Source organism: Tiliqua scincoides, chromosome 5 (assembly GCF_035046505.1).
Source record: "Tiliqua scincoides isolate rTilSci1 chromosome 5, rTilSci1.hap2, whole genome shotgun sequence".
Lineage (NCBI taxonomy): Eukaryota > Metazoa > Chordata > Lepidosauria > Squamata > Scincidae > Tiliqua > Tiliqua scincoides.
Genome location: NC_089825.1, coordinates 136,537,969 through 136,560,231, shown reverse-complemented (window position 1 = coordinate 136,560,231; position 22,263 = coordinate 136,537,969). Strand labels below are relative to the sequence as shown.

The 22,263-nt window shown below is 45.8% G+C and overlaps 1 protein-coding gene across 1 annotated transcript; it reads left to right on the top strand.

Annotated features, from left to right (window-relative positions):
* The first annotated feature begins 1,962 nt into the window (after window positions 1-1,962).
* On the top strand, window positions 1,963-21,383 carry LOC136653766 (vomeronasal type-2 receptor 26-like). The gene is made up of 10 exons (XM_066630645.1): window positions 1,963-2,442; window positions 3,181-3,408; window positions 3,810-3,936; window positions 5,261-5,406; window positions 8,109-8,284; window positions 9,639-9,816; window positions 12,658-13,512; window positions 14,290-14,517; window positions 14,994-15,120; window positions 20,482-21,383. The coding sequence occupies exons 1-10, from the start codon at window positions 1,963-1,965 to the stop codon at window positions 21,381-21,383; spliced, it is 3,447 nt and encodes a 1,148-aa protein (XP_066486742.1).
* Window positions 21,384-22,263: the final 880 nt, after the last annotated feature.

The window sequence follows — 22,263 nt, the reverse complement described above, 5'->3', positions numbered from 1 at the left end:
CTTTCATGCAGCAGGTCAAATAGCATGCATGGCACCTGCTGAGGGCCAGAAGTGATTTTGTTAAGTAGGAAATGATGACATGAAGCAGGTCATGGTCAGAAATCAGCATATTTTTCTCACTTAGGAACCCATTAGCCACAAATGACAGAAGAGAAAATACACGAATATTGATCTTTTCAAGATATGGGATAACCCAATTTCCATGCAGCCTGGCTTTTCAGCAGGAACACCTCAGCACAGCTCAGCTTCCAAGCGCCACAGCCGGTCCGCAGGCCTTATTTTGACACCCCTGGCATAGACATTCAGTTTTCCTTTCCCACCTTTTACAGGACAATACCGTTCAATTTAGCAGCTTCATGTTTGAATGTTTAAAATAGCACCACCACCTCCATCACCCTCCCTGAAAGCAATAGGTCGTAATTATAGGTGAAGCACGATGTGAGCGCTCTGTGTGACATGCTGGGTTTCATTTTGCAGGGGATATTTTATTTACTGACTAAAAGTGCATTCTAATGTATAACACATGGCCCCTTGGTCAAGTGGTGCCGTCTCAGAGAGTCTTAACTGCTGGATCCTTTGGAATGCAGAGTTTTCTGTTCTGTCCCATTGCGCTAGTGTTTGGCCCCAATCCTACTGAGGTCTTATGCTGATGGAACCAGCATTTCAAGGGTGCAGCTGAAGCCTCCTCCAGTGCTGGTCAGTTGGCAGCAGATGCATGACCTGTGCGGGGAGGGGGAGTTTGGGGGAGGATGGGGGAGGGCACCCCTTCTTTCTCACTCCACTCTGCCCCTATCTCTCCTTGGACTGGTAGAGACCCATTGTTGATTTGGTAGCCCCGGTCCTGCTGGCTGCCTTATACAGCTGCCTATCTCTGGATAATGAACACACTCTATTGGCGCTGGGGCATCAGTGCCAATGGTGGGGGATATGATTGGGCAGCAATTTTCTTAGTTCCAGCACATTTGAAACTAAAAAAAATGTGGAAGGAACAATCCAAATAGATTTTACTTCTGACAACTGTAATCATTGAATTTCATCTTCCTTTCATGTGACAGTTAAGAATTCGCACATGTCAGATATAAAAAATACATCAGTTTAGATATTTATATCTTATTACTTTCAAATTAACAGATGACATTGGGAAAAACGGATAGCTAACATCTTTCGATGACTGAACAACTCCTGGGGCAAGCATGCCTTCAGTCAGATTCAGCAGATGAAAAGGTTTTATTTCAGTGTGAATTACAGTGCATTATGCAGATTTCCAAGCCTCCATGCCTCGGTATGGACTTGCCTGTTTCCAGATATATTCAGTCTCAACTTGAGGAGAAGAAGCCCCATTTCATTAGATCATAAGAACAAAGACATTTTTAATTCATTTGTGAATATGTTCTTATTGCAAAAAATACATATTCTCATCTTTTGCTATAAAAGCAACCCAAGGCAGCTGACGATAATCCTCAGGGCAAATCTCAGTTTGGTCAGAGAGAGAATACTTTCCCCTAAGAGACAGCAGAGAGAGAGAGAGAGAGAGAGAGAGAGAGAGAGAGAGAGAGAGAGAGAGAGAGAGAGAGAGAGATGACTCTCCATGAGACAGAAACATCATGTTGCTGGACAGACCCACAGGTGATAGAACGCTCTGCACAACATAATATCTATCGAGATATCTTCTTAATTCTTCTTTTCAATCGTTTTCAGCTCATATACAGCTCTGCTCCAGAGAAGAGTAACGAAGCACAAATTCCGTTTCTTCATCAGATGTTTCCAAGTGGGGACCAGCAATATAGGGGGATTCTCCAGTTACTGCTTCATTTCAGCTGGACATGGATTGGGGTGATATATATTGATGATAATACAGAGAGATTCATCGGCAATGTGCTTCCCATATTTTCCGAGGCTGGCATTTGCTTTGACTTTGTAGAAAAATTCCCATCTTTGACCAGTATAAGTCGAGTCAGCGATATGGTGGAGGAAGGGTTTAAAACAGTACGAGTTGTTTGGAAGAGCAGTGCCAACGTTGTGCTCGTACATGGAGAAATTCACACCATGATGATACTCAGGATGGTGCCTCAGGCATTTGAATTTGAGAATAGAAAAATGACATCGAAAGTCTGTATTCTGACAGCTCAGATGGACTTCACCTCATTTCCCTTCCAAAACAGTTGGAGTATTGACTTCCTCCATGGTGCTCTGTCTTTTGCCATCCACTCAAAGCAGGTGTTTGGATTCCAGTCGTCCCTTCGGAAGAGAAAGCCCACCTTGCACAAAGAAGATGGCTTCATCAGGGAATTCTGGGAAGAGGCTTTTGCCTGTGCATTCCCCAGCTCTGTAGCAGAGAAGTTCGACAGGGAGATCTGCACCGGAGAGGAGGATCTGGAGACTCTGCCTGGGTCTGTGTTTGAAACGAGCATGACCGGCCACAGCTACAGCGTCTACAATGCTGTCTGTGCTGTGGCACATGCTTTGCATTCCATGTACTCATCCCAATTCAAACACAGACCAATTATGAGTTGTGCGAGAAGCCCATTTTCCAATCACCAGCCGTGGCAGGTAATATCTTGACCCGATAAGCGCCAAAGCAGTCATCTAGAAATTTCTAGAAATGAGCCTAAGATCACATTTTGACAGTCCGTCACTGTGCAAAGAGCGGTCTATCCACATTCTCATCAGGTGCTATGATTTTCCTGTCTTCCAATTTACTGACAGTTGACAGACTTTGCACATGAAGAGCATAATAGGTATTATAAGCTCACACAGCACAGTCACTGATTCCTCTTCCACACCCCTCGAACACTCTGTGAACGCTCATCTTTGCCCATCCTAGGGTCACTTTTTAATTGCTCAGAGGATTTGGGCTGGACGCTGTGAGAAACAGGATGCCAGACTAGCTGGACCGTTGTCCTTCTTCTAGGGGGGACTTCAAATGCTCTTGTGTTCCCTGCCTTTTATGTCACACATATATGCATTGCTGTTGGTGGAAGAGGGTTGTCGGGATGAGATCTGTGCTGTACTGAATCATACTTATTGAAGGTGTAGAAAGTGTTTCAAGTTGTCCCCAGACTGTTCCTCTGAGAGAGGAGATTTGCCTGTTCTTTACAGTTTAATTACGGTTTATTAGTAATATTTATTTTTAAGAATGTCTGTGATTTGCAAGCATTTATTCTCCCTTTCTCTCCTAAGCTCCATGATTTTCTGAGAAGCATATCCTTTAACAACAGTGTTGGGGAAAAAGTGTCCTTTGACCAACATGGAGAACTAGTTGTTGGCTTTGATATTCTCAACTGGGTGACCATCCCAAACCAGTCCTTTCAGAGAGTCAACGTTGGATCCATGGAACCACAAGCAAACACAGAGAAAGTGCTCAAAATTCATGAGGATATCATTGTGTGGCCCAACTGGTTTAATCAGGTAGGCCTGATGGACTGTTGATGGTGTGACCATTTTGTTTTCCAGTGTGCGCTGTTACTCAGGTGCTGTCAAAACTCTGCCTGAAATAAATGTAATGGAGGACACCAGTTAGGTGGGTCAGATTGCACTACAAAACTGTTCCATAAAGTAAAGTGCATGGTGTGTGTGCGTGTGTGTGTGTGTGTGTGTGAGAGAGAGAGAGAGAGAGAGCGAATATACATACAATCTATTTGTATGTATGTATATATGTATGTATACTGAACTTCTGAACTTTCTGAAAACACTTCTATTATTCAAGGTCAGCAGCAACCCAAGGTTTATTGTGAACCTACCAGTTACTTACACATTTCCAAAAAAGCTTTTCAAAAATCAAACCACTCTCCTCTTTCCTTTATGAACAGGCCCGGCCCCTATCTCTTTGCAACGACCTCTGCCTTCCTGGCTATAGTAAGACCAAAATAGAAGGGAAGCAATTTTGCTGTTACAATTGTCTTCCATGTCCAGAAGGAAAGATTTCAAACCAGCTGGGTAAGATATATGATGTCCAGTATGAACTATATGTACTGCAACCCAGCATGTGCTCACTGCTGCAGAAGTTGCACATTAAAGGGGGCCACCAGCATGAATGGGTGGCAACAACCCTGCATGCACACCCACATAGCACCCAGCCAGTACTGGTGCTGATAAGTTGTTGGGAGGCATGGGCCATGGGTGGGAAGGGGGGTTATCAGGTAGGGATTGGGGCCAGCTGGAAATCTATTGGGGAAGGGCAGGGGACAAATATCTGTGAGCGCAGCACCACTTATATCCTCTGCTTCCTTTCTGTCCTCGACATGCCCCCTTTGGCCAACTGGACTAGTGAAAGTGCTGGCACAGACCTGAATAGACCCATTGGGAGCAATGATGCAGTTGAGTAGACCAATCATATCCCCCACCAATGCAGCTGAAACAAGAAGGTTTGCATTGTATCCAGCATGGAGGAGGGAATAGAGAAGTTTGTTTATATTTTCCTTCTCCAAGTAAAAGGGAAAGGAAGCATGCCAGTAGATACTGGAGGGCATAGCATCTGGCTCATGTCACCCACATCAGTAGCCCTCATGTCACCCTCTCCATCATGCCCTTTAACCTCCACCTCTTCCTTCCCACACATATTGTATTTTATGTACAATTTTGTGTCCATAAAAAGACACATTTTCTCTTACAGATATGAATGACTGTGTTCAATGTCCAAAAGATCAGTATCCCAACAAAGACCAGGATTCCTGTCTTCCAAAAGATATCAGCTTCTTGTCCTATACAGAACCTTTGGGGATCTCTTTGTTTACTTGTGCTCTTTTCTTGTCCTTCATCACTGCTTTGGTGCTTGGGATCTTCATTAAGCACCAGGACAGTCCCATTGTCAAAGCCAACAACAGGAACCTCACCTACGCTCTTCTCACCTCCCTCCTGTTCTGCTTCCTTTCTGTGTTTCTTTTCATTGGACAGCCCCAAAAGTTATCATGCCTTTTTCAACAAACTACTTTTGGTATCATCTTCTCAATGGCTGTTTCTTGTGTGTTGGCCAAGAGCATCACAGTTGTTTTGGCATTCATGGCCACCAAGCCAGGATCCAGGATGAGGACATGGGTGGGGAAAGGACTGTCGACCTTCATAGTCCTTCCCTGCACCCTTCTTCAAGCCACTCTTTGTACTGTGTGGTTAGCAACCTCTCCCCCATTCCCAGATTTGGACATGCACTCATTTGTCAAAGAAATTGTACTGAAATGTAATGAAGGTTCACCTCCCATGTTTTACTCTGTGTTGGGCTACTTGGGTGTCCTCTCCCTTGTCAGTTTCTCTGTGGCCTTTCTAGCCAGGAAGTTGCCGGACAGTTTCAACGAAGCCAAGTTCATCACCTTCAGCATGCTGGTCTTTTGCAGTGTGTGGTTGTCCTTTGTTCCCTCCTACCTGAGCACCAAGGGGAAGTACATGGTGGCTGTGGAGATCTTCTCAATTCTAGTATCCAGTTTTGGCCTACTAATTTGTATCTTTTTCCCCAAATGCTACATTATTATAGTGAGACCTGAATTAAACAGAAGGGAGCAGCTATTGAGAAGGAATATTAAATGAAACTCTAATATTCCACATCGAATAGTATATAGCATAGTGGTATTATTCAAATATACCAATCTTTTCTCATTTTTGGCCACTAGCGTCAAGCTCAGGTTGTTGCTTCCTAAAGCTTGTTGCCCAGAGCAATTGCTACCCTCAGCACCCCCTTAGCTACAGCACTGCTTTCTTCATTTATTATTATGAGCTACGTCAAACTATAAAGAGGAAATCAGGACATGCATCTATTAAAATAAATAAAATACTATTTTATAGACTGCCTCAGTAGCGTTTTTAGAAAAAAACTGCCAATGCTTACACCTTTCACAACTGTTTCACATCAGCCTTTCCTGCTCTGCCTTCTCTGGAGTGACCAGGAAATGTTTCTCCATCACTAGTGCTCGGCGATGCCTATTGGCAGAATCATTTCTTCTTCCAAAAACATGCAGTAGGACACTATATAATGACACAATGGGCCCAATGGGCTATGTCAGAAGGCCAGATGTAAGGGAGGGCACCAGGATGAGATCTCTTGTTATCTGATGTGCTCCCTGGGGCATTTGGTGGGCCGCTGTGAGATACAGGAAGCTGGACTAGATGGGCCTATGGCCTGATCCAGTGGGGCTGTTCTTACGTTCTTATGTTCTAATCCTAACCCCTTATGTCAGGGCTTTCTGGCACTGGCATAGCGGTGCCAATGGGATGTGTGCTGCTTCCTGCAGTCAGGGGGCAGTCATGGAGGCCTCCTCAAAGTAAGGGAATGTTTGTTCCCTTACCTCAGAGCTGCATTGCCCTTATATCAGTGCTGAAAAGCACTGGCCTAAGGGCTTAGGATTGGGCCCAACATTGTATTGAAGGTGCTTTCAACATATAAGGGGTTAGGATTGGGCCCAACATTGTATTGAAGGTGCTTTCGACATATAAAATGGTGGACTTGCTTCCTTTCTTGCCTCTGCAAACCTCAAGCTTTCTGTCCTCAGTCACTGTTCAAGGGTTAGGTTTCAACACCATTCCTTTGGGTCATCTTAAGCAACATTGAGTTTAGATTTTTGTAATTCAGTCCTCATGGGGCTGCCCCTGAAGATCATCTAGAACAGCCCCCGGAAGCTTTTTATCCGGCCCTCAGGCTCTCAGCTGCAGAGGTGATCTAGCTGAAATGGCAGCCCACTTGAAAATGGGCTTTCCCAAATCTTGAAATATGATCGAGATTTGTGTTCTATCATTTGCAGTTAATGAGTTTTTATAAGAGAACAGGGTTTGATTTCTGACCATTAGCTGCTTAATTATGTCACTTTCTGTTTAACGACATCACTTCTGGCCCTCAGCTGGAGTCCTGAATGCTAACTTCAGCCCTCTGTATGAAATGTGTTTGACACCCTTGATCTAGAACCTGCTGTTGGTCTTGTAGCTAGAATTGAAGTTAAATTTTTATAGTCTGTGTTTAAAAGCGAAATGGGTCTATAGTTTTTAATTTGTTTTTCTTCCGTGTCTAATTTATGTATCAAACTTATGTAACAAAGTACCTTCCATGAGTTTGGTATTTCTCCTGTCTCTCATGTATCCTCATTCACTTTTTTGAATGGCAACAACAATACTTCTTCAAATTTCTTATAATATTCAGCTGGTATTCCATCAGGGCCTGGCATTTTTTGGAGTTTTTGCTTTTTGAGTGCTTCTGTAATTTCATTTTTAGTAATTGTATATTCCAATAAATTCTTTTGATCAGTTAAAATTTTAATGCTATTATTTTTCTTCAGATATTCTATTTGTTTCTAACATACATACATACATACATACATACATACATACATACATACATACATACTCACTAACTTCAGCCCTCTGTATGAAACGCATTTGATACTCCTGATCTAGACCCTGCTGTTGGGACAGAATGTGGCAAACAAGGTTCTCCCTTAAGTTCATTGCTCTGGCTGCAGACATCATCAAGCACATCAGCTAATCATTTGAAACAAAAACGATTGCAGGCCTGTGACAAAAATAAATAGTAGGAAAATCTTTACTCCCTACAAATGAAACTTCCTGGTTTGAGCTTCTGCAAAACACTATGATCTCTTCAAAAAATCTTTTAAAAAATGTTTTTTCTTTGAGGTACTTAAAAAAAGCTATTCTGAATAACATTCTCCTTACTTAGTTTATTACACACTTTTTGCTCCCCACCCCCCAAGGAGGTCAGCAGAAAATTTTTGTGAAGACCTGACCAGCATGTTTTCTGACGCAACGTCCCAGAGAACATTCAGCTCTGAGAATGTGATTGTCACTCCTTTCATTATTAAATTAACGATAACTACTTCTGCTTCTCCACATCCTCTGGGAAATTCACTCCCAAAATTAGAGAACAACATTGAAGGATGTTGTCATTATCCCCTGAATCATTCAAAGATAATGCTAGGGACAGGCAGAGTTCTAACAATCTATGACTCTTTAAAGTATCTGAAATCTCAATCAGCTGAATGAATGGTGATTCATAAGAGGCACTAGAGCTGAGGCACCTCTGCAAGACAGTGTGGGATCCGAGGAAATAGTGTCTCAAAGCCACATTTTCCTGTGAGATGTTCATGTTTGCAGTCTTGGCATTTCTGCTGCCTCAGGTGGGGCTCGGTGTTCCTGTTGGTAAATGCACCATCAGTGACCCTCTTCCCATCCTCCACCAATATTATCGGTCCGGAGACCTCGTCATTGCTGCTGTTGTCTCTCAGATCTACAGATTTTCCAACACAATAACTTTTGAAAAAACTCCATCTCAGGAACTCTTCAATGAGCTCATGTAAGGGAGATTCTGTTTTTGATGATAACCTTGTCATGTCTCTGTGATGAATTTATTCTTCTCCAGCCCAGTTCAATCAATTGAAATTAGTTGGAATTTCACATCTGGGGAATGTAGAATGCTTGAAACTATGTATTTCTCTAGTTTAGTTTGTTTAGTGTAGTGTGTGTCAAAGAGTGTTAACTACATCTTCTGAACATACTAGACACATGCAGAAAGATGTGCCATTTTCCCCTTGAGTTCCATCAGAACAACAGGATGAAGTCTCCCCACTTTGCTTCAGGGCATTTGAAACAACCACTGATGCTGATCTCATTTTGAGCATTCAGACACATTTATTTTCATTATGGCAGAACTAGATCTTGGGATCTGTTTTCAGCTTCTTTTCTTTTCCGAACTATAGGTTGTATCTCTGGTTATTATTCCATTCCAGGATGGTGTCTTGCACAGGCAGAAGTAACAGTGGAAGATTCTTGAATAGATAAATCCAAATTAAATTCTGGCTTTGCTTTCTACTTGAGAAACATGTTTATCAACACAATGCACAAGTTGCCACATAACAAATTTGTGTGCACTCTCTTCCTCATGTACTTGCAGAAGTGCACATAGGACAATCGAAAAATGTACCTCATTTCCTCTTGTGATCCCTAATATTCAACCCTATATGTACACGGTACAGCACTGCTGGGAAATAGATAATCTCACAGAATTCTGTTCCCCCAAACTGTGCCTGCAGTATAGCAATCTGTTTTCCTATCTAAAAGTTTCCACCCTGCAGAAAGTGGCATTGTGATGTTCAAGAATTCAAATAAAATGAAATTTGTCGGTGCAGAACATTCTGAACATACTAATCAACAGGGGCTTGACTCAAGTTGAGTCGCCGAGTCGCTGTCCCCCCCACTCTAAAAGGAGTACTAATGGGGGCTCTTTCTGGGCCTCTGAGTCACCTTTTAGTGACTCTAAAAGACTTTAGTCAAATTGCCCCCTCTTCAAAAAGCCCCCCTTTAAAAAGAGGGGAAAATGGAGCTACATCAGGGAGTGTGCGCATTTATTGGAGCTTTCTGAACTCCCCTGATGTCCCTGCCCATCTGAAAAGAGGGCAGCAGGGGTGGAAGGGAGAACTGGGACAGAAGCAGCAGCAACTGGTAGGCTTACCAGGACAACCTGATCCTTGGCAGCCCTACTCACAAGTAGTTCCATTTGCATTGAATCTATATGCTGTTGGTTTCATTAATGGCAGGATGATGACTCAAATTTACCAGCACATCCCAGCCTTGGAATTTGCAGTAAAGGAGATCAATGAAAATCCCCACATCCTCCCCAACCTCACCCTGGGCTTCCACATCTATAATAGCCATTTTCGTCCAAGGTGGACCTTTCAGGCCTCAATGGGACTTCTCTCCAGACGGGGCAGATTTACTCCTAACTACAAGTGTGATGCTGAGAACATTCCAGCAGCTGTCATTGGTGGTCCTAATTTTGACGTCAGTCTTCACATGGCAGCCATCCTGGGTATTTACAAGATGCCACAAGTAAGGTATGCACATGAAGTGTTGCAGTTTAGCAAATTATTCACATCTGTTTTGACTTTCAGGTGTGATTTTGCAGTTTGAAGTTCAGAAATGGTGATTTTTTTAGGGCAACAGGATGCATCCTGAGTGTCGGTGAAAGACCCAGTTGGTACTTGGGATAAAAGAAAAGAATACTTTGCAGCTTAATCCTTTGCAAATGTACTCAGCAACACTGGCGTTGCTAGGGGGGTGCAGGGGGTGTGGCCACACCAAGTGATGGGCCTGGGGGGTGACATGCACTGGGGGAGGAGGCGCTAACATCACAGCTGTAGGAGCTACCCCATTATGCCATGGATGCAAAATGTCCAGCGGAGTGCAGTGCAAAAAACAGAATTGAAATTGCTCCTTTCATTCAAAAGTTATGGCCGAAAAAAATGAATGGATCCCTTTGGAATGTGAAAGTGAGCCGTTTCACATGTTTACTTGTGAGTAGGCATATGTGCCATAGTCCTTCAGAAAGGGCAGGCAGAGAGGAATCCAACAACACCACCAGAGTGGTCGCAATCCAATTAATGCAACCCAAAAAAACACCCGAGGAGTTCCCTGCCTCCCTCCCAGCTGCGTCTATAGTGCTGGAAATGAAGCCACACGGTCTTGTTTACTCGTGAGTAGGCTACATGCCTTAGTTCAGTGGAAAGGGCAGGCAGAGAGGACTGCAAGGACGTTGGAATGGTCCTGATCCAATGAGTGCAGCCCCAAAAAACACCTGAGAAGGAGATTCTTCCCTCCCAGCTGCAGTCTATGGAGCCCTAAGAAATGCATAGCAGCCTCACAGTCACGTTTACTCAGGAGTAGGCAGATGTTCCTTGGCTGGTGGTCAGACCTGGCAAAGGGGAATGTGAGGACACCAGAAGGGTCCTGATTCAATAGAGCTGGAGCACAACAGAAGGCAGCCTCCCCCCCCCACTAAAAAAAACAAAAAAGAGGCTTGATCTTGATCAAGGCCGCCGTGCGACCTTGAAGCAGCTGACAAGCGGAGCCAAGCTATTCCATCTGCTCTGAGCGTGGGAGGATGGAGGCCAGAATGTGCGACCAGAACATCTGAATGTTGTGGTTTCTAGAAAGATAGAAACCTTCTTTCGAATTGTAAAAATCCCGATGGGGATTTAAATTGCCTGCCTATGTAAACCGCCTTGAATAAAGTCTAAGGAGAAATCTGAGGACCAAGAAAGGTGGTATAGAAATACCTGTATTATTATTATTATTATTATTATTATTATTATTATTATTATTATTATTATTATTATTATTATTATTACTGATCTGGTAAGTTTTCTATTTTGCACTTGCACCACCGCACGATTCCTGAACAATTCTTATCCCACAGCCATAATAAGGCAATATAGTTGTTACCATGCTCCTGGGCATTATGGTCTGTTATACTGTTTTTATATTATGATGCATGTCGTATAGAATGTGTGGGTGAGTGTGTAGAGTGTGATTGTTGGAATTGTAGTATATATTTATGCTTGTATATCAAAGGTGAATAATTTCATGGATTGGGCTACTAGGATTGGGCTCACAGGCTGCAATCCTACCCATGCTTTCCTGAGAGTAAGCCCCATTGACCACTATGCGACTTACTTCAGAGTAGAGATCCATAGGATTGGGCTCACAGGCTGCAATCCTACCCACACTTTCCTGAGAGTAAGCCCCACTTACCACTATGGGACTTACTTCAAAGTAGACATGCATAGGATTGGGCTCACAGGCTGCAATCATACCCACTCTTTCCTGAGAGTAAGCCCCATTGACCACAATAGGACTTTCTTCAGAGTAGATTCACTTAGTGGAACAGGACTCTTTCCCCTTATTTAATTATTTCTTTTTTTTTAAGTGAATTATTTATAATTATTTTAATTTGCTTGATTATGTCACTTCAGGCCATGACAGCACTTCCAATGCATCCTGGACAGATTGTCATTCTAAAAGGTGGGTCCCAGTGCTATAAGTTTGAGAACTGCTGCAATAAGGTGTTAGTAAGTTGACACGGGGTTTGTGTGTGTGAGACTCTACAACAAGGGTGTCAAACATAAGGCCCGGGGGCCGGATGTGGCTCGCGGAAGCTTTTTATGCGGCCCTCAGGCTCTCAGCTGTTGAGCACTGCTGAGGTGTTACTGCTGAAAGGGCAGACCACATGAAAATTGGGATCTCCCATATCTTGAAATATGAAGATTCATATATTTTCTCTTCTGTCACTTGCAGCTAATGAGTTCCTAAGTGAGAAAAAAAGTATTTCTTTTTGGTTATGACCTGTTTAATGACATCACTTCTTGCCTAATGACATCGCTTCTGGCCCTCAGCAGGCATCCTGAATGCTATCTGGCCCTCCATATGAAATGAGTTTGACACCCCTGCTCTACAAGTTTTCAACATCACTAAAATCAGAATTTGGAGGAATAACACCATCATGTTATCTATCAATGTGTAATTTCATGCAGAATGCAATGAAACAAACCACATTGAAATATCTGTGTTCTAACAAAAGGTACAACCAAAAAACCAGTGGGGGCGGGGTGATGGCACATCACCATGCCCACTACCTGGGTCCCGATCCCAGGCGTGATTGCCCTCCTCCCTGCCTCATCACCCCCACATTCTGCCCACCCTCTCTTCCGTTCCACCCATCCTGCCTTTCCCCTCCCTGTTCCAACCCTTTCCTGACATGTTTCTGACAGTAGGGCACTGATGATGGTGTGTGGATATGTCCACATCCTTAGCTGAAGGAACAGAAATGCTACTTAAAACATTACGATATCTAACAACAGATCTTCCTCTTTCTTCTTTTTTTACTGTCTGTAGCTCACATATGGAACTGCTCCAGTGATGAATACCAATAAACGACTTGCTTTCTTCTATCAAGTGTTCCCAAGTTCGAACCAGCAATATATGGGGATTCTCAAGTTACTGCTTCATTTCAGCTGGACATGGATTGGAGTGATATATGTAGATGATTACTGTGCAGAGAAGTTCATACAAGACGTGCTTCCCACATTTTCCCAAAAAGGGATTTGCTTTGCCTTCACAGAAACATTCCCCAAAATAGCATCTGCGAGTCAAGTTGCTGAAATGGTGGGAGAAGGGTTTGAAACTGTCAGAGTTGTTTGGGGGAGCAGTGCCAACACTGTGCTTGTATGTGGGGAAATTCAAACCATGATGACACTGAGAATGGTGCCCCGTGTGGCTGAATTTGAGAATAGGCCAATTAAGATGAAAGTCTGGATTCTGACAGCCCAGATGGACTTCACTTCATTTCCCTTCCAAAGAAGTTGGGACATCCAGTTCCTCCATGGCGCGCTGTCTTTTGCCATCAACTCAAAGCAGGTGTCTGGATTCCAGACGTCCCTTCAGGAGAGAAAGCCCACCTTGCTCAAAGAAGATGGCTTCATCAGGGAATTCTGGGAAGAGGCTTTTGCCTGTGCATTCCCCAGCTCTGTAACAGAGAAGGAGGGCAGGGAGATCTGCACTGGAGAGGAGAAGCTGGAGACTCTGCCTGGGTCTGTCTTTGAAACGAGCATGACCGGCCACAGCTACAGTGTCTACAATGCTGTCTGTGCTGTGGCACATGCCTTGCATTCCATGTACTCATCCCAATTCAAACACAGTACCAGGATAAGTTACTGGAGAAGAAGGCCTCTGGATCATCAGCCGTGGCAGGTAATATCTTGGCCAGATAAAGTTAGCAAAGTATAAATGTTTTAAAGTAAGCACATCAATCTATTGAAATCTATGAAATCTTACTTTCAACCCAGCCGTGGCAGGTGATATTTTGACAAGATCCATGAGAAGTGTGTAAGAACAGGCCCTTCAGTGCGCACAGAGCTGTTTTGTATCCGCTGCTATGATTTTCATGTCTTTTATTTTACTGCCAGCCAGCTGAATCACATGAAGATCTTATTAAGAGTTGGGGCAGGTGGGAGGCATTCTGGGGCAGGGAGGGTGGGGGAAGTTGGGGCAGGGGATGGGAGCGGGCCGGGAGGGAGGTGGGACTGGCACAGCTCTGTGCCGCCAGATCCAGAACCCTGCGTTAAGCCTCCTGGTCCAAAACGGGGCCTCTCAACTCTGCCTCAGCTAAATAGCTGGCTCAGACCTGCGTAGCCCATTGCAGGGCATACTTGCTTACCGGGGGGGGGGGAGGGGGACAAATGTCCCCTTCCCCCGAGGAGTTGGCAATGGCTGCCAGGTGTGCATTGGATGCACTCGCAGCCATTTTGGTGCTGCTGTTCCTCTGGGCAGCTCAGGATTGGGCTACTAAGCTCCTTGTTCACCTTTTTCTAGTTCTGTTTCTGTTACGATCACCACAAGTACTTTGATCCCGTGAGCCACTACGAAGCAGTTAAAAACACCAATTCCCCTACGGTTTATTAGTAATATTTATGACGAAGAACATCTATGAGTGCAAACATTTATTGTCCCATTTTCCCTTTAAACAAGCTCCATGGCTTTCTGAGAAGTGTATCCTTTAACAACAGTGCTGGGGAAAAAGTGTCCTTTGACCAAGATGGAGAACTTGTTGCTGGTTTTGATATTCTTAACTGGGTGGCATTCCCAAACCAGTCCTTTCAGAGAGTCAAACTTGGAACCATGGAACCACAAGCTCCCCCAGACAAAGTGCTCAAAATTCATGAGCATGTCATTGTGTGGCCCAGCCAGTTTAACCAGGTAGGTACTACAGACGATGCATGGGGTAATCAGGCAGCCTATACAGTTATTCTGGCACTGATATGACATTTGGAAGGTAGCAGGCTTCCTTGTGCCTCACAAAACCGCCTGGATGAGACCAGAAGTTGCTTCCTAGGATGATGTTCTACAAGATCCTGCAACAACTAGACCCTTGTGTTCAGTTAGAAATGGTTTGGAGGTAGATATTTTCTTGAGTAAGTTCTGCTTCTGAGTAAGATTTAGATAAGGATGTATGTACAAGTACTACTCCAAAAGCTATCTCTTTACAGTCATTGGTGCTCATGCAGCACACTTCTCTTTTAGGTATTTGGAAACACCTTGAATTTCTTTTCTGAAGGCATCTGCCTCCACTTGGAGGTCTTCTGAAACTGTGGCAAAAACATAGCTCTGGAAGAAGTGTGTAAACACACACTTGGTTGAATGTTAAACCACTGTCTTCTTTCATTTCTCAACAGACACGACCTCTTTCTCTTTGCAACAACAATTGCCCTCCTGGCTACAGTAAGACCAAAATAGAAGGGAAGCCATCTTGCTGTTACAATTGCCTTCCATGTCCAGAAGGAAAGATTTCAAACCAAGAGGGTAAGTCCTACTGTGTTCCCTAAGAGCTAGATGAAATGTAATCCAGCACATGCACATCCGGGGACACCGTAGACCAGTGACTTTCAACCTTTTTCATGTCATGGTACACTGACAAGGTGCTAAAATTGTCAAGGCCCGCTGTCGGGTTTTTGAACATTGACATAAGAATATAAGAACATAAGAACAGCCCCACTGGATCAGGCCGTAGGCCCATCTAGTCCAGCTTCCTGTATCTCACAGCGGCCCACCAAGTGCCCCAGGGAGCACACCAGATAACAAGAGACCTCATCCTGGTGCCCTGCCCTACATCTGGCATTCTGACTTAACCCATTCCTAAAATCAGGAGGTTGTGCATACACATCATGGCTTGTACCCCATAATGGATTTTTCCTCCAGAAACTCGTCCAATCCCCTTTTAAAGGCGTCTAGGCTAGACACCAGCACCACATCCTGTGGCAAGGAGTTCCACAGACCGACCACGCGCTGAGTAAAGAAATATTTTCTTTTGTCTGTCCTAACCCGCCCAACACTCAATTTTAGTGGATGTCCCCTGGTTCTGGTATTATGTGAGAGTGTAAAGAGCATCTCCCTATCCACTCTGTCCATCCCCTGCATAATTTTGTATGTCTCAATCATGTCCCCCCTCAAGCGTCTCTTTTCTAGGCTGAAGAGGCCCAAACGCCGTAGCCTTTCCTCATAAGGAAGGTGCCCCAGCCCCGAAATCATCTTAGTCGCTCTCTTTTGCACCTTTTCCATTTCCACTATGTCTTTTTTGAGATGCGGCGACCAGAACTGGACACAATACTCCAGGTGTGGCCTTACCATCGATTTGTACAACGGCATTATAATACTAGCCGTTTTGTTCTCAATACCCTTCCTAATGATCCCAAGCATAGAATTGGCCTTCTTCACTGCCGCCGCACATTGGGTTGACACTTTCATCGACCTGTCCACCACCACCCCAAGATCTCTCTCCTGATCTGTCACAGACAGCTCAGAACCCATCAGCCTATATCTAAAGTTTTGATTTTTTGCCCCAATGTGCATGACTTTACACTTACTGACATTGAAGCGCATCTGCCATTTTGCTGCCCATTCTGCCAGTCTGGAGAGGTCCTTCTGGAGCTCCTCACAATCATTTCTGGTCTTTACCACTCGGAAAAGTTTGGTGTCGTCTGCAAACTTAGCCACTTCACTGCTCAACCCTGTCTCCAGGTCATTTATGAAGAGGTTGAAAAGCACCGGTCCCAGGACAGATCCTTGGGGCACACCGCTTTTCACCTCTCTCCATTGTGAAAATTGCCCATTGACACCCACTCTCTGCTTCCTGGCCTCCAACCAGTTCTCAGTCCACGAGAGGACCTGTCCTCTAATTCCCTGACTGTGGAGATTTTTCAGTAGCCTTTGGTGAGGGACCGTGTCAAACGCCTTCTGAAAGTCCAGATATATAATGTCCACGGGTTCTCCCGCATCCACATGCCTGTTGACCTTTTCAAAGAATTCTATAAGGTTGGTGAGGCAAGACTTACCCTTACAGAAGCCATGCTGACTCTCCCTCAGCAAGGCCTGTTCGTCTATGTGTTTTGAGATCCTATCTTTGATGAGGCATTCCACCATCTTACCCGGTATGGATTTTAGGCTGACCGGCCTATAGTTTCCCGGGTCCCCCCTTTTAAAAATAGGCGTGACATTTGCTATCCTCCAATCTTCTGGCACCGTGGCCATTTTGAGGGACAAGTTGCATACCTTAGTCAAGAGATCTGCAACTTCATTCTTCAATTCCTTAATAAGCCTTGGGTGGATGCCATCAGGGCCCGGTGACTTATTGATCTTTAATTTATTAATGAGGTCTGAAACATCTTCTCTTTTAACCTCTATCTGACTTAACTCCTCGGTTAGGAGGGGCCTTTCGGGCAGCGGTATCTGCCCAAGGTCGTCTGCCGTGAAGACAGATGCAAAGAACTCATTTAATTTCTCTGCCATCTCTAAGTCTCCTTTTATCTCCCCTTTCCCTCCCTCACCATTCAGAGGGCCAACCGCTTCTCTGGCGGGTTTCCTGCTTCTAACATATTTGAAGAAGCTTTTATTATTCCCCTTAATGTTGCTGGTCATGTGTTCCTCATAGTCTCTCTTGGCCTCCCATATCACCTTCTTACATTTCTTTTGCCACAGTTTATGTTCCTTTTTATTTTCCTCATTAGGGCAAGACTTCCATTTACGGAAGGAAGCTTCCGTGCCCTTCACAGCCTCTCTAACTTGGCTGGTTAGCCATGCGGGCACCCTCCTGGATTTAGTGGAGCCCTTCTTTCTTTGTGGTATTCACCTCTGCTGGGCCTCTATTACTGGAGAGATTGGACTCCCCTTCCCTTTCAACCTCCTTCTAACCAGCCTCCTCATTTGAGGGAAGTCCGCCCATCGGAAGTCAAGGGTTTTTGTGAGAGATTTGCCCAGTATGCTTCCCCCAACGTGCACGTCAAAACGGATCGCAGCATGATCACTGTTCCCCAATGGCTCAGTAACGTTTACATCTCTAACCAGGTCCTGTGTACAGCACAATATTAAATCCAGAGTCACCTGTCCTCTGGTGGGCTCCGTGACTAGCTGATCTAAGCCACAGTCATTTAGCACGTCAAGAAATCCGGTTTCCTTATCGTGACCAGAACACAAATTGACCCAGTCAATATGAGGATAATTGAAGTCCCCCATGATTACAACCCTGTCCCTCCTTGTCACCTCCCTGATCTGTTTCCTCATTTCAAGGTCCCCATCCGATTTCTGGTCTGGAGGACGATAGCACGCCCCCAGTATTACATCGCTGCACAAGCCTGGTAATTTAACCCACAGAGATTCTACGGTGGAGTCGGACCCACCTTCAATCTCTACTTTGCTGGATTCTATCCCTTCCTTAACATAAAGGGCCACCCCACCTCCAACACGCCCCTGCCTGTCCCTCCTGTAGAGTTTATAGCCCGGGATTGCAGTATCCCACTGATTCTCCGCATTCCACCAGGTTTCCGTTATGCCCACTATGTCAATATTTTCCCTTGTCACCAGACATTCTAGTTCTCCCACCTTTGCTCGTAGACTTCGGGCATTCGCATAAAAGCATTTATACACGGAATGCCCCAGGATGGGCTGCTTATTCGCTCCTTTGTCCCCGCATCCTCTCATTGTGCCAAACCATCTATCACATCCCATCACCCTACCTTTCCCAATTTCTTCTCCTACTCTGCCTTTGTCTTGTTGTTCTCTAACCTCCCCATCCTCATCCCATAGGGATGAGGAGTCCCGAACCGGATGCCCCTCGGCTCCTGTCGGCCTTCCCCCAGGGATCAGTTTAAAAGCTGCTCTGCCACCTTTTTAATGTTATGCGCCAGCAGTCTGGTTCCATTCTGGTTCAAATGGAGCCGGTCCCTCTTGTACAGGCCCCGCTTGTCCCAAAACGTTCCCCAGTGCCTAACGAATCTAAAACCCTCCTCCCTACACCACCGTCTCATCCACGCATTGAGACCCCTGATCTCCGCCTGCCTAGCTGGCCCTGCGCGTGGAACAGGTAGCACTTCAGAGAATGCTACCTTTGAGGTCCTGGCTTTCAGCTTCCTGCCTAAAAGCCTAAATTTGGCCTCCAGGACCTCCCAGCTACACTTGCCCACGTCATTGGTGCCGACATGCACCACAGCCGCTACCTCTCCCCCAGCACTGTCTACTAGCCTGTCTAGACGAGAAGTGATGTCCGCAACCTTCACACCAGGCAGGCAAGTCACCATGCGGTCCTCACATCCGTCGCAAACCCCCCTCTCTATGTTTCTAATAATCGAATCCCCCACTACAAGAAGCCCCCGACCCCCCTCCCACCGAGGAGTATCCCGAGTGCGCTCGGATACGGGCCCATCCCCTGGAGAAGGGATCCCCCCTAGGGGATTGTTTCCCTCCTCTCCAGGATGACGTCCTCCAGTCCCGAGACTTCCCACCGGGGCAGCCGAGGAGCTGCACACCTGAGGTTGGGACGAAGCCTGATCGTCCCCGGAAGTCTCCCCACGTTCCTCCTCTGGCTGCCTGCGCTTCTCCAGGTTGGCCACCAAGGCTTCAAGGGAGCGGATGCGTTCCCTGAGAGCCTGGAGCTCCTTGCACCGAGGACACACCCATGACTTATGCCCCAGAGGCATATAATCATACATGTGACAAGACACACCAAGCTGTTGGTGGGGGGCTCACATCCCCCTATAGCCCTACTAATAATTGACCCTCCCCAGAGTCCTGCGGCACACCTGTGGACCATCTCCAGCACATGGGTGTGCCACAGGACAGTGGTTGAAAATCACTGCTGTAGACAATCATGATTCCAGTGCTTAAACTGTGGTTCCAAAAGCAGTGGGAAGATGACATAGGTTTTATGCAGAAGATTGTACAAGCTAAATCTATTAAGCAGGAGTCCCCAGACTATGTCATCTAGCCCTCCACCACATTTTGACTGGCCCGCCCTGCTCAGATGCATAATAAATACACATGTGCCCTTCTCATTCCTCTTTTCGCAAAACCACCACCCACCCACACATACCTTTTCCCTCCTTCTGGGTGAAGTGACTTGTAAACCCCAGATAGAACCCCTGGCGCAAACTTTGATGTCTTGTAGGAAACAAAAATGCGCCAATGAAGGAAGGAAGGAAGGAAGGAAGCATGTTCCGTGTTAGCAGGCAAGGTCAGCCTTCTGTGCATTTCAGAAGTACTGGAGTGTTCCAATAAAACCAGACACAATGCCCTTTCTGGAAATTTGCAGCCATCATGACCCTTTGAAGCTGTTAGACTTTCTATCAGAGACCTCCAAGTGCTGTGAATTTGCAGTACTTCAACTTTTGCAAGGACCCTTTGAAGCTGTAATGGCTGCACCCTCTCAGAAGTCCTGCGCTGCAATTCAGGAGGCCAGTGCTGCATCCACCACATCCAATGTGGGACTGGAGGCTTCTGGAGGTCAACTTGGAGTAGGAACATTTGTCCCCTTCAGGGTTATTCTATGGGGCTACTCAGATCTGTGACAATGATATTCCTGCCGCAAAATCTGAGCAGCCCCGAGTGGAGCTTTCAGGCCCAAGGAGTTGGATGCTGTGGAAGCTGCAGCTGCCGTTCCCGCAACGACCCAAGCCTGAACCATCTCCACAACTTTGCTTTTCATACTTTGTCTTTACAGGCATCATAAAGGAATAATTTATTTTTATTTTCCAATCCAGACTGCAAGTCCCTAAGGGCAGAAACTGTTTTTTCCAGTCTATGTACAGCAGCATGCACGCAGATGGAATAATAATAGTAATAATATGCTTTTTTTCCTGCAAGAAACTGTACAGAAAAACCATATTTCTCTTACAGACATGGATGACTGTGTTCAATGTCCAGAAGATCAGTACCCCAACAAGGACCAGGATTCATGTCTTCCAAAAGATATCAGCTTCTTATCTTATGAAGAACCTTTGGGGATTTCTCTGTCCACTTGTGCTCTTTCCTTGTCGTTCATCACCACTTTGGTGCTTGGGATCTTCATGAAGCACCAAGGCACTCCCATCGTCAAAGCCAACAACAGGAACCTCACCTACACTCTTCTCACCTCCCTCCTGCTTTCCTTCCTTTCCGTGTTTCTCTTCATTGGCCAGCCACAAAAGTTATCATGCCTTTTCCAACAAACAACTTTTGGTATCATCTTCTCAATGGCTGTTTCTTGTGTGTTGGCCAAGACCATCACGGTTGTTTTGGCATTCGTGGCCACCAAGCCAGGATCCAGGATGAGGACGTGGGTGGGGAAAGGAATGTCAACTTTCATTGTCCTTCCCTGCACCCTTCTTCAAGCCACTCTTTGTACTGTGTGGTTAGCAACCTCTCCCCCATTCCCAGATTTGGACATGCACTCATTTGTCAAAGAAATTGTACTGAAATGTAATGAAGCGTCACCTCCCATGTTTTACTCTGTGTTGGGCTACTTGGGTGTCCTCTCCCTTGTCAGCTTCTCTGTGGCCTTTCTAGCCAGGAAGTTGCCGGACAGTTTCAACGAAGCCAAGTTCATCACCTTCAGCATGCTGGTCTTTTGCAGTGTGTGGTTGTCCTTTGTTCCCTCCTACCTGAGCACCAAGGGGAAGTACATGGTGGCTGTGGAGATCTTCTCTATCCTAGCATCCACTTCTGGGCTCCTGTTTTGTATCTTTTTCCCCAAATGCTACATTATTGTGGTGAGGCCTGAACTGAACAAAAGAGAGCAGCTAATGAGAAGGAAATATTAAAAACACTCTTATTATGTTGGCACTGGTTCAACAGCATCTTGTATAATGTTTCTGAAATAAACGTGGCCTTCATAGCTGTGAATCGCATAGCTGCTATTTCACTTAATCATGGATCGAATTAGCGAGGGCCCCCTTACCTCTGGAGAGTCTTCTGAGGCCCTCAGAGGCTACATGCCACAGCTGCAGAAAAAGACCAAATCACAACTTCCAGTTTTAACACAAAACTTTTACATAAAACATAAAAATTTTGCATAAAATTGGAAGTGACGTTTTAAATGTAAAAACGTAAAACTAGAAGTTTGGGTTTTTGGCCTTTTCGGTCATTCTGAGGCCTGCAGTAGCCACGAGCAGTCGCGTAAGACCTCTGCAGACCTCAGACATTTTAAACATAAACACCTAAAAATGCCTTTGGCCCCAATTTGGCGCCAGTGGCCGACTACCCCCCTCCCCGCCTCGTGCCACCAGGCTGAGGCTTTGCCACGATTGATTATCGCGGCTGGGGGAGACGGGGCTAGAGCGCCAGCCTGGAGCGCGCACTCCGGCTGGGCTCTGTTCGCTCCTGGCCGGCAACGAGGGCAGACATGTCCTCGGAGGGAGCGAACAGAGCAGGCTCTCGGCCTCGCCAGCGGCAGGGCGCAGCACCCAGGGAAACAAGGGCGAGCCAGAGCAAGCGGGTGCGAGGCTGCAGAGCCTCCAGCCCCCGTCGACGGGCTGCAGCGGCAAGCAGAAGGTGGCCTTGGATGGCGAGGCAGAGGCGGCAAGGCGGTCGACGATCCCCCAATGGAGGGCGTCGGCGTGTGGGGCGCGTGAGCGTGGAGTGAGCCTTGCTGGGCTGACGGGTGTCCCTCCGCCCACCTAAGGGTCCCGCTGAGGAGAGCAG

Bases quoted from the DNA above. Each gene is read 5' to 3' on its own strand.
- LOC136653766 (XM_066630645.1), top strand. From the start codon at position 1,963: ATGGTGGAGGAAGGGTTTAAAACAGTACGAGTTGTTTGGAAGAGCAGT. The intron at 14,518-14,993 runs GTAGGTACTACA...ATTTCTCAACAG, and splicing joins GGCCCAGCCAGTTTAACCAG to ACACGACCTCTTTCTCTTTG. The intron at 15,121-20,481 runs GTAAGTCCTACT...TTTCTCTTACAG, and splicing joins AAAGATTTCAAACCAAGAGG to ACATGGATGACTGTGTTCAA.